Source organism: Oncorhynchus keta, chromosome 1, assembly GCF_023373465.1.
Source record: "Oncorhynchus keta strain PuntledgeMale-10-30-2019 chromosome 1, Oket_V2, whole genome shotgun sequence".
In the NCBI taxonomy this organism is placed as follows: Eukaryota; Metazoa; Chordata; class Actinopteri; order Salmoniformes; family Salmonidae; genus Oncorhynchus; species Oncorhynchus keta.
Genome location: NC_068421.1, coordinates 62,234,738 through 62,247,216, shown reverse-complemented (window position 1 = coordinate 62,247,216; position 12,479 = coordinate 62,234,738). Strand labels below are relative to the sequence as shown.

The window sequence follows — 12,479 nt, the reverse complement described above, 5'->3', positions numbered from 1 at the left end:
AGGGGCTATAATGCAGGAGAGGGGCTATAATGCAGGAGAGGGGCTATAATACAGGCACCGGTTAGTCAGGCTGATTGAGGTAGTATGTACATGTAGATATGGTTAAAGTGACTATGTGTATATGATAAACAGAGAGCAGCAGTAGTGTAAAAGAGGGGTGGTTGGGACAAAATGTGAATAGTCCGGGTAGCCATTTGATTACCTGTTCAGGAGTCTTATGGCTTGGGTGTAAAAGCTGTTGAGTTGCCTTTTGGTCCTAGACCCAGATAGACATTCCACGGCATTGTGCAGTGCTTGTGGCTCAGGCGGTGAGTGGTGACATAGCAGCAGTTTTGCTATGTAGATGGACGATCGAGAAGGGCTGATAGACAAGAAAAGGCCAATAGCGTCCCGATATATCGGCTCGGACGATAATCGGTGGTTCTCTATCAGACAGGGCAGGGTTAGTGTAAATGTCATGTCTGCTTCAGTCCTATGGAGACACAGTTTGAGCTGGGAGGGAGCCTGACCAGGCAGGGGGCTCTGACTGACAGACTGCAGAAAGGAGAGAGTGACAGCCTGCCCTGACCACTCAGCCTGACTGGGAATGGACACACACTCATGCTCAAACTGACACACACTAGTTCCAACTGACACAAAGCCACTCAGTCAGCTCTTAAAGGTCGACACAGAGCTCCAGCTTCTAATGAGAAAGATGTCCACATTAGAGAATCAGTTTTTCTCAAAATAGAATCGCTTTCTCTGTCATTGTCCCTAAAATGGCCCTATCATCATCAAGATGAAGCAAGCAGCCCTGTCGCCTCTGTTTCACCCCGTCGTCTGTCACAGTCAGTGCCAGTGGAGACGCACACTCACTGATACACATCCACTCCAATATGGACAAATGTAGGCAACCTGGTCCCAGATCTCTGTGCTTTAGCCAACTGCCTGTTGTTGTTATTGTCATGCCATACAAGGACATACCTGGACAGATCTGGGACCAGGCTAAAAGAAGACGGATGGGAATAGATAAAAACATTATCCATGCAATATAGTCATTTTCCTCCGTCCTTATAGGTTCATTCTTCATGTATTCATGTGCCTTTAATGTCTACTCAGTGTTGGCTGTTTTTTCTCCTGTTACCTGTCTCTGTTACTAAGCCACAGTGACTGATGGCTGATTCACTGTGTGTTGTTTGAGGTAGTGTGTGTAGGCGTGTTCAGGCGGGCTGCTTTGCTCTGGCATGTTTACATTCCCCAGGCAGGCAGCAGAAGAGAAAACGACGTGTTCTTTATCCTCCCTCTCTCTCTCCATCCCCCGTCTCTCCTCATAGTTAGTCCTGTCTGCCCTCTAGGGTGTCTGATCTGATGTTGATGTCTTTCACACACCGATGACGCACAATGTGACACACGCACACACACACAGGTGATGCAGGTGTCAGGGAGAATGCTGCGTCTGAGGCACTGAAGCACAGAGACAGACGACGAGAGGATAGAGTGAGCGAGACCGTGTGAGGAGAGCGTGATGAATAGAGTGTGTGGGACGGTGAGAGGATAAGAAGTAGAACAGCATACAGGCTGCAGAGACAATTCAAATAGACTGACTGCACATCCCACCCTCCCACTCCTTCCTATCAGTCATATGAGTCTATTTCAGAGAAAGGGCCAAATACACAGAATCCAGCTGATAATACAGGGCTTGTGTTGCTTTCTCAGAAAACTGTGGATATCTCCTCAGGAATATAGTTACCTGTTTTTCTGTCCACTGTTGGGTGGGGTTTCTCTGTGTGTATGTGCAGTGCCACTCGTATGCAGGAGTAGTTTTATTTATCTAACTGTTCTCTCTGGTTTTTCTCTCTCCATACAGACGAGTACAAGATGAAAGGAGTGGAGGAGGTGAAGTACATGCGTGGAGAGGAGGACCGGGTGAACGCACGCAACCAGGAGAACCTGGTGAGAGAGGAGAGACACACACACACACATACACACGCAGTCTGACTGTTCATCAACACATAGAAAACAGTCCTGACATTCTATCAACACATGCAAACAGACAGTGTTTGTGCTAAATGCACATGTCCACAGAAGCCCACCCAACACACATAGCCATGGTGCCTCCCGAGCAGGTAGAGACAACGTGTTGGAATGTGGCAGTTTCATTAAAGGCTGTTTTAACCCCTTCCTTCATGGCCTATATTTTGTGAGCAATTAGCTCCGATTTATTCTTTCCTACAAACACTGTAAAATAACCAGGAAAAAGTGCACACCCTTTTGGATGAGGTAACAATTGAAGGAAAGGAATCAAAACTCGAGAGGAATGAAACTCCTACCCTACTGTTGATTTGTCATTTCAGTGTCTCTTTATTCCACCAGTGTTGTGAATGTGCTGCCGTCTTCATAGTCGCATTAGTTTTGACATATGCGACAGCTGGCTTAAAACATGCAGCAGAACAAATGTCATTTTCAGAAGTGACTTTTACTATTTTTAGAAAGCTTAATGGGAACTACTCACAGGGGACTGTTTCTCACAGACGCACATTTTAATCCTGCAGAGTCCAAGTGCGCGCACACCAACAAATAGATTTATTTGTGACGCTGCATATCCATGAAATGCCTGTAGTGAGCATACGCAGTAGCAGAGTGATCTGAAGGCTGTGGAGAGGGCAGCTCCTAGTTTAAAACATGCGAAACCCTTGGCATGCCATGCTCCTCCAAAGCACAGCCAGCACCTCCTAAAGATCCAGGCCGGTGAGGTTTTTCCCCTGGTCAGTCCCTTTTAGCATCCCAGCCAGCGTCTGGGTCCAGGCAAGAGCAGGGCAAGACCAGGCTCTCATGCTCGAGATATACATGGCAGCCTGTCTCTTCCCAGCACCAAGGCTCCAGCACCAGGGGTAGGCCAGCCTGTCTCTTCCCAGCACCAGGGGTAGGCCAGCCTGTCTCTTGCCAGCACCAGGTGTAGGGCAAGCTGTCTCTTGCCAGCACCAGGGGTAGGGCAAGCTGTCTCTTGCCAGCACCAGGGGTAGGGCAAGCTGTCTCTTGCCAGCACCAGGGGTAGGGCAAGCTGTCTCTTGCCAGCACCAGGGGTAGGGCAAGCTGTCTCTTGCCAGCACCAGGGGTAGGGCAAGCTGTCTCTTGCCAGCACCAGGGGTAGGGCAAGCTGTCTCTTGCCAGCACCAGGGGTAGGGCAAGCTGTCTCTTGCCAGCACCAGGGGTAGGGCAAGCTGTCTCTTGCCAGCACCAGGGGTAGGGCAAGCTGTCTCTTGCCAGCACCAGGGGTAGGGCAAGCTGTCTCTTGCCAGCACCAGGGGTAGGGCAAGCTGTCTCTTGCCAGCACCAGGGGTAGGGCAAGCTGTCTCTTGCCAGCACAAGGGGTAGGGCAAGCTGTCTCTTGCCAGCACCAGGGGTAGGGCAAGCTGTCTCTTGCCAGCACCAGGACTACAGCTGGGCCTGGTAACTCTTAACCTCCAGCCACAGACCTGTCAGTCCCCTAACCATAAGGACACACAACACAGCAGGGTACGGATGTTTCCAACCTTAGGGCCCTGGCTGGTGGGTCAGGTAGATTCTATCCCCCCAGGCCTACTACATGGGCAGATTCGGGTTCGGGGGGCTCTGTGTGCAGTGTCGTGGGTCAGAACTATGAGCTGATCTGTGTGTTTCAGGAGAAGACCTCTTTACAGTACAGGGGGAAACCGCACAAAGAAGGCTCTGGAGCCAACGCCAACAGGACAAAGTGAGTAATAACATGTTTGTTTGTGACAAAGTGAGTGTAATAATAAAATGTGTGTAATACCACTGAGTATGTGTGCACATGTTATCAGCTAGTCATTGGTGTTACTGCGCTTTTTATATGTATTCATAAATGGTTTCGGGCGGTGTGATTAAATCAGTGTGTTATCACTAGTGGAGCTGAGTGGCTAGTGTCTTTCGTTTCCAGACATGTATTGTGGCTCTGTTTCTGTTTGGTGACATTGTGATTGGATTAGCATGGGTGCTGGAGCTGTATTTAGTTTGCGTTTGGATTATAGACCTTTGTTGGGAGTACTCCATAAAATGATTATTCAAATTCCTCCACAACCACGAAGGCTCTTGCCGAAGCGGGGGTTTAGAACTGTGTGTGTGTGTGTTTGTGTGTGGGGGGTGTAATGGAAAATTCTAGTGGTGTGTTTGTTGCCTCCTGTTTCCTCCCCCTCTAACTTCCTCCTTCATTTTCTTTCTCTGTCCCTCGCTCTCACTTTCTCTCCCTCCCTCGCTCTCACTTTCTCTCCCTCCCTCGCTCTCACTTTCTCTCCCTCCCTCGCTCTCACTTTCTCTCCCTCCCTCGCTCTCACTTTCTCTCCCTCCCTCGCTCTCACTTTCTCTCCCTCCCTCGCTCTCACTTTCTCTCCCTCCCTCGCTCTCACTTTCTCTCCCTCCCTCGCTCTCACTTTCTCTCCCCTCGCTCTCACTTTCTCTCCCTCGCTCTCACTTTCTCTCCCTCCCTCGCTCTCACTTTCTCTCCCTCCCTCGCTCTCACTTTCTCTCCCTCCCTCGCTCTCACTTTCTCTCCGTCCCTCGCTCTCTCTTTCTCTCCGTCCCTCGCTCTCAGTATCCACACATCAGAGAGCCAGCAGGAGTTCTTCAGGATGTTGGATGAGAAGATTGAGAAGGTGAGGGGGGGGACCAGCCAGCAGGACCTGGACATTTTAAAGAGACCGTCTCCTGTGAGATTGGGGACTGCTAAAAGCCAACTCTTGACAGGCAGGAAATACTTCAAATTGAGATGCATTCAGATTAGGACTTTAAAAGACTACTTTAGTCCTATCAACTCACCCCTGTCTTATCTAACTTCTCCATTTATCCTACGGAGATGCTATCTGTCCTGCCTCTCATCACTCTCTTCTGTCTCATCTCTCTCATCTGTGGTGTGCCCACAGGGACAGGACTACTGTTCAGAGGAAGAAGAGGCAGAGGATGGGACATAGCAAACAAGGCCTGACTCAACCCCCAACAGAGAGCCTCCCAGAGTGTGTGCGAGTGCATGTTCGTCTGAATCAGTGTGTGTATGTATGTTCCACTGCCTTTGTATGTGATTCTGTCTGTGTGAGCATGTAGGTTTTTTGTGTGTGAAAGTGAGATGGATAGCTATTCTAAAAGACTGTTGCCCCCCTCTTGGCTGTCGTCCCATTGGGCCCCTGAGTGGATTACTGGAGGGAGAGACGAGGAGACATACAGACAGACATGTGGACTCACTGCCCTGCAGGACTATGGAGAGACGCACATGGAGACGGACATGCAAACCGACATGTGGACTCACTGCCCTGCAGGACTATGGAGGGACCCTCCCCTCTAGCCCAACTACCACCCCAGTGAACTGTACTGTGGTCCCTGGTCCAGCTTTGTATATACCACCCCATGACTACAACATGGAGAAGGAGGACGAACAGAGGAAGGAAGAATGAGCATTATGGGAGTCTGGGAGACACCCTCCTGGTTTCCACCCTCCATGGCCCTGACTATTGTGCTTTGCTTGTGAGGAGCAGAGATGTGGATAGAGAAAGAGAGGTGCTGGGGAGGGGGAAGCACTTCCATAACCCCCATCAGACAACGGAGGCTCGCTGCTACAGTGGGCCAGAGGACCTGCGAGAGGGTAGGGGGATGGGAGGGGGGGGGGTTAAAGAAAAACCTAGATATTTTAATAAGAGAAAGAAGAGTCAGTGAGTGGCTTATTTTGAAACTCTGAACTCATGCCTTTTTGAAGGACTTTTTTATTATGTTGATCCAGTTCATTATTTTTAGTTTTTTTTAAATGTTTTTTTGTTTGTTTTTGTTTTTGGCTTCTATCCTAGTGCATCACCTCCTGCAGGCTACAGCTCTATAGGTCAGAGTTCCTGTGTCACTACACAACCTGTCCTCTTAAATATACCCTCAACGCGAATATACCAGACCCTGGCTATGTGAAACACACTCAACTTCATATGCATAGATGCAGACACAGAAGTGCACACTCATACATACAGACACACGCTCATACAGACAGACCAATGCAGATAGACTCATGTGTATGTGTATATATATATATATATGTACAGTGCCTTGCGAAAGTATTCGGCCCTCTTTGCGACCTTTTGCCACATTTCAGGCTTCAAACATAAAGATATAAAACTGTATTTTTTTGTGGAGAATCAACAAGTGGGACACAATCATGAAGTGGAACGACATTTATTGGATATTTAAAACTTTTTTAACAAATCAAAAACTGAAAAATTGGGCGTGCAAAATTATTCAGCCCCTTTACTTTCAGTGCAGCAAACTCTCCAGAAGTTCAGTGAGGATCTCTGAATGATCCAATGTTGACCTAAATGACTAATGATAAATACAATCCACCTGTGTGTAATCAAGTCTCCGTATAAATGCACCTGCACTGTGATAGTCTCAGAGGTCCGTTAAAAGCGCAGAGAGCATCATGAAGAACAAGGAACACACCAGGCAGGTCCGAGATACTGTTGTGAAGAAGTTTAAAGCCGGATTTGGATACAAAAAGTTTCCCCAAGCTTTAAACATCCCAAGGAGCACTGTGCAAGCGATAATATTGAAATGGAAGGAGTATCAGACCACTGCAAATCTACCAAGACCTGGCCGTCCCTCTAAACTTTCAGCTCATACAAGGAGAAGACTGATCAGAGATGCAGCCAAGAGGCCCATGATCACTCTGGATGAACTGCAGAGATCTACAGCTGAGGTGGGAGACTCTGTCCATAGGACAACAATCAGTCGTATATTGCACAAATCTGGCCTTTGTGGAAGAGTGGCAAGAAGAAAGCCATTTCTTAAAGATATCCATAAAAAGTGTTTAAAGTTTGCCACAAGCCGCCTGGGAGACACACCAACCATGTGGAAGAAGGTGCTCTGTTCAGATGAAACAAAAATTGAACTTTTTGGCAACAATGCAAAACGTTATGTTTGGTGTAAAAGCAACACCGGTCATCACCCTGAACACACCATCCCCACTATCAAACATGGTGGTGGTAGCATCATGGTTTGGGCCTGCTTTTCTTCAGAAGGGACAGGGAAGATGGTTAAAATTGATGGGAAGATGGATGGAGCCAAATACAGGACCATTCTGGAAGAACCTGATGGAGTCTGCGAAAGACCTGAGACTGGGACGGAGATGTGTCTTCCAACAAGACAATGATCCAAAACATAAAGCAAAATCTACAATGGAATGGTTCAAAAATAAACATATCCAGGTGTTAGAATGGCCAAGTCAAAGTCCAGACCTGAATCCAATCGAGAATCTGTGGAAAGAACTGAAAACTGCTGTTCACAAATGCTCTCCATCCAACCTCACTGAGCTCGAGCTGTTTTGCAAGGAGGAATGGAAAAAAATGTTAGTCTCTCGATGTGCAAAACTGATAGAGACGTACCCCAAGCGACTTACAGCTGTAATCGCAGCAAAAGGTGGCGCTACAAAGTATTAACTTAAGGGGGCTGAATAATTTTGCACGCCCAATTTTTCCGTTTTTGATTTGTTAAAGTTTGAAATATCCAATAAATGTCGTTCCACTTCATGATTGTGTCCCACTTGTTGATTCTTCACAAAAAAATACAGCTTTATATCCTTATGTTTGAAGCCTGAAATGTGGCAAAAGGTCGCAAAGTTCAAGGGGGCCGAATACTTTCGCAAGGCACTGTATATATATATGTGTGTGTGTGTGTGCCATTGTATTCCTGTCATTCTTTAGCCATGTGTTAAGTTAATAGGCTGTGATGTTTTGGGTGAATGTTGGAAGCAGCAGCTTCCAGCAGGGTTTCTGCTGCTGGACTTATTCATGTGCACTTCTAGTGTTTATTACTCTCTCCTCTGCATTGGTAGCCCAGCCTCCACTTCTCTTCAACTCAGCAGTATTGACGCTTACTGGCAGCGTGGAGTCACCCTCTGTTGACACACACACACACACCGCCTTTTCATGGAGTGAGAAGTGAGATTTAAAGGGAAAGAGGTGTGGTTGCCTGGGAGACACAGCTCTCAACGTTATTCTGTCATCATTACTCGATCGTTCCTTTTTCATTTGATTCAGTACTTTTTGTTTTTCTATTAAAAATAAAAACACAGGAGCTGTTCATCTGCTGTGTGTATCTATCAGTGGTGGAAAAAGTACCCAATTGTCATACTTGAGTAAAAGTAAAGATACATTCATAGAAAATGACGCAAGTGAGTCACCCAGTAAATTACTACTTGAGTAAAAGTATTTGGTTTTAAACATACTTGGGTATCACAAGTTAAAGTATGGGTAATTAACTTATATTAAGCAACCCAGACTGCAGTTTTTTATTTACAGATAGCCAGGGGCACACTCCCAACAGTCAGACATAATTTGCAAACGATGCATTTGTGTTTAGTGAGTCCGCCAGATCAGAGGCAGTAGGGATGACCAGGGAGGTTCTGTTAAGTGTGAATTTGACCATTTTCTGTCCTGCTAAGCATCCCAAATGTAAGAAATACCTTGGTGTCAGGGGAAAATTGTGAGGAGTAAAAAGTACATTATTTCCTTCAGGAATCTAGAGAAGTAAATGTTGTCAAAAATATAAATAGGAAAGTACGGATACCAAAAAACCTACTTAAGTAGTACTTTAAAGTATTTCTACTTAAGTACTTTTAACCACTGGTGTCTGTGTGACTTGAAGGTGGTATGTGGTTAACAGAGTAAGGAAAGTCGTTTCATGCTGACATCACTGTTGGATTGAAGAGTCAGTAGATTTTCCTCGGGTACTGTTCCCAAAGCCATGGTGCATGTGGAATGTAGACACCTTCTGGTCCAGACTGATGCTTTGTGCCATCTGGTGGTTGAATATCAGAATTGCACCTGAGGCATCATGAATTACAAAGCCTATTCAATAGGGCTGGGGGAACTCACGATAAGATATTATCACAGATACTTAGGTGCCGATATGTATTGTGATTTTTATTGCGATTTGATGTCCCAAACATATGGCTCATGTTTGCTGCAGAGAGGCGAGAGACCCATGCGCAAACGAGTTTTGATCAGTCATTGAAATAAAAGTGCTGAAAAACATTTGGAGAACAAGCTTTGAAGGAAAACTACTGGAATTTTTGTGCAGGTACAGCCAACCAGCGCAAAATGAATGCGATATTGTCAAGACAATACAATATACAGTGGCAAGAAAAAGTATGTGAACCCTTTGGAATTATCTGGATTTCTGCATAAATTGCTCATCAAATTTGATCTGATCTTTATCTAGGTCACAACAATAGACAAAGTGCTTAAGAAAAACAACAATGTGTGTTATTAGTTTGTCTATATTGAATACATCATTTAAACATTTACACTGTAGGTTAGAAAAAGTATGTGAACCCCTCGGCGAATGACTTCTCCAAAAGCTAATTGTCAGGAGTTGGCTAACCTGGAGTCCAATCAATGAGATGAGATTGGAGATGTTGCTTAGAGCTGCCTTGCCCTATAAAAAAACACTAACAAAATTAAAGTTTGCTATTCACAAGAAGAATTGCCTGATGTGAACCTTGCCCTGAACAAAAGAAATTGAATTGTTGACTTACATAAAGCTGGAAAGGGTTACAAAAGTATCTAAAAGCGTTGATGTTCATTGGTCCACGGTAAGACAAATAGTCTATAAATGGAGAAAGTTCAGCACTGTTGCTACTCTCCCTAGGAGTGTCTGTCCTGCAAAGATGACTGCGAGAACAAAGCGCAGAATGCTCAATGAGGTTAAGAAGAATCCAAGTGTGTCAGCAAATGACTTACAGAAATCTCTGGAACTCTGTTAATGTCTCTGACAAGTCTATGATACATAAAATACTAAACAAGAATGGTGTTCATGAAGAAGCACAGAAGAAGCCACTGCTGTCCAAAAAAAACATTGCTGCACGTCTGAAGTTTGCCAAAGTGCACCTGGGTGCTGGCAAAATATTTTGTGGACAGATGAAACTACAGTTGAGTTGTTTGGAAGGAACACAACACTGGAGAAGGAAAGTCACAGCACACCAACATCAAAATCTCATCCCAACGGTAAAGTTTGGTGGAGGGAGCATCATGGTTTGGGGCTAATTTGCTCCCTCAAGGCCTGGACTGCTTGCTATCATTAATGGAAAAATTAATTCCCAAGTGTATCAAGACATTTTTCAGGAGACTGTTAGGCTGTCTGCCAATTGAAGCTCAACAGAATTTGGGTGATGCAACATGACGACGACCCAAAACACAAGTAAATCAACAACCGAATGGCTTCAACAGAAGAAAATACGCCTTCTGTAGTCCTGACCTCAACCCAATTGAGATGCTGTGGCATGACCTCGAGCAATTCACACCAGACATCCCAAGAATATTGCTGAACTGAGACAGTTTTATAAGGCGGAATGGTCCAGAATTCCTCCTGACCCCGTTGTGCAGGTCTGATCCGCAGCTACAGAAAACGTTTGGTTGAGGTTATTGCTGCCAAAGCATGGTCAACCAGTTATTAAATCCAAGGGTTCACATACTTTTCCCACCCTGCAATCTGAATGTTTACACGTTGTGTTCAATAAATACATGAAAACATATAATTGTTTGTGTTGTTAGTTTAAGCAGACTGTGTTTGTCTATTGTTGTGACCTTGATGATTACATTTTATGACCAATTTATGCAGAAATCCAGGTATTGCCAAAGGGTTCACATACTTTTTCTTGCCACTGTATATTGTCAAAAATAATCTTTCAATTTACCTTGTACCTTGGGTCATTAGTGGGTCACGAATGGATTTGTTTAATTTGGAAACCAGCACAGGTTTTGAGTGTTAGTTTATAGTGCTACTGTTCTTCACAAGGGGCTGGAGCGGATCACTCGCTCTCACACACTCACATTCTCGCTCACAGGGGCACATAATAATAATAATAATGAGCAGCCACTGTACAGCAGCACAGGGAGTGTCCCAGTGGGCCTAGTTCCTACAGCCAGCCAAGGAGAGAGAGGGAGCGACAGAGACTGATGTTGCCTGTTAACCTCAGACAGGAATATGGGCAAGACGATGTTATTTCCACAATGAGGTAAGGACCCAATAAGCCCCTCCCTTCCCGTGTGAGTGTGCTCTCATTAGGGTACAGCATTTTCTAGCAGTCTGGCTGAGAGGTTTGAGCCCCAGTTTGCAGTGTGTCACACACACAGTTACTGGAGGTTTATCTTCTCGAACTGTGTGGACAAGGGGCTACTGGTACTGTGAGCCACTGTGAGATCCTAGTGGAAGTAAGTGATGGAGTGATGCCTGGCTAGGGGAGGGACTTTATGATGATTGGCAGGCTCTAGCTCTATCCCCATTGGCTAGTCTCTCCCAGTTAGACTGCTGGCTCCGTCTAGTCAACGCTCTGCCAGCCTGACTTCACTCAGCTATTACTCTTAACTCAATCCAGCAGCTTCGAACTCTCCCATTTCTCTCCTTCAACCCAACTTACACGCCCGCAGGCAGCTCTTAGTTCCTGGCTCCATCTCCATTGCAGTAGCTGTCTCTGCCTCTCCAACTGTCTCCCTATTTGTTTGTGAAACTTTGATGCTGATCCATAGGATTACCAAGGCCAACACCCCTTCAATCAGAGGAGCCACAGTTACAGATGCACTATAATGGATTCAAATGCATTGTCATTCAAAGGGCCTCTCCTAGTATTCAATGCTCTTCACATGGGATGTCGGAGAACTTGCGTCATACACTTCCAGTATGTATCAGTAGCATTCTCCTGGGAATAGTCCCTGTCATACAAGTACTGTATCTACTTTACATGATTAGGGAGGGAGCCGTAACATCCACTTTAATATAGTGCACATAGGCCCTACTGTATGTACAGCTGTGAGAGGAGAGGAGGCTGTACGTGACAGGCTACTTGTGTCTGAGTCTCTCCTCTACCCTCTGACCACAGTGTTTTCTTCCACCATCTGTGGCTGAGAGCCCTGGAAGAATGAAAGAATGGGACTTCAGATCCCCCATCTCCCTCCCCCTCTCTCTGTGTGCACCGGCCACACCGAGAGCTCCTTCTGCTGGGCAGCCTGCTCCAGTGATCTTTCATAAAACACACTTGGAAGCCGCAAACAGAGAACAGACATTTTATCCTGTTTCTGTGGGCATATTTTTCTGTCCAGCTTGTGAGCAATGGTTGGGTGTGCATAATTCCTCTCCTCTCCCCCCTGCTCTAGTGGCTCCATCACTCTGATGGACAGGCAGGAAGACGGTTCTCCTCTCAACTACACAGAGAGATTTATATAACCCAGCTCAGTGGTACATGCCTGTCTACTGAAATCACTTGGTTTGCACTCAATTGTGTGAGTCATGTTGACTGAATGCTAATGTTTGTAGACTTACAATATTCAGTGCTCTTGTAGAATTGTGCTGTTTCCTTCCAAAGGAAACATGAGATTTATTTTAGGGAAATAAGGCACATTACTCCCATGCCAACTTCTAACCATCCATTAATTACATTTACAAAGCTATGAGAATCTACCCTGCTATTTTGAGTGGCTCTG

The 12,479-nt window shown here is 45.7% G+C and overlaps 1 protein-coding gene across 7 annotated transcripts in view; it reads left to right on the top strand.

Moving 5' to 3' along the window:
- zgc:92140 (uncharacterized protein LOC447854 homolog) overlaps positions 1–8,082 on the top strand; it is a 33,037-nt gene extending 24,955 nt beyond the window's left edge. For all 7 annotated transcript variants that reach the window (XM_052457368.1, XM_052457371.1, XM_052457358.1 and 4 more), the window contains 4 exons: positions 1,847–1,932; positions 3,642–3,712; positions 4,568–4,628; positions 4,896–8,082. In XM_052457368.1, the coding sequence (XP_052313328.1) occupies positions 1,847–1,932; positions 3,642–3,712; positions 4,568–4,628; positions 4,896–4,943 (266 nt within the window). In that variant the 3' untranslated portion in view covers positions 4,944–8,082. The remainder of the gene's footprint in view (positions 1–1,846; positions 1,933–3,641; positions 3,713–4,567; positions 4,629–4,895) is intronic.
- Positions 8,083–12,479: the final 4,397 nt, after the last annotated feature.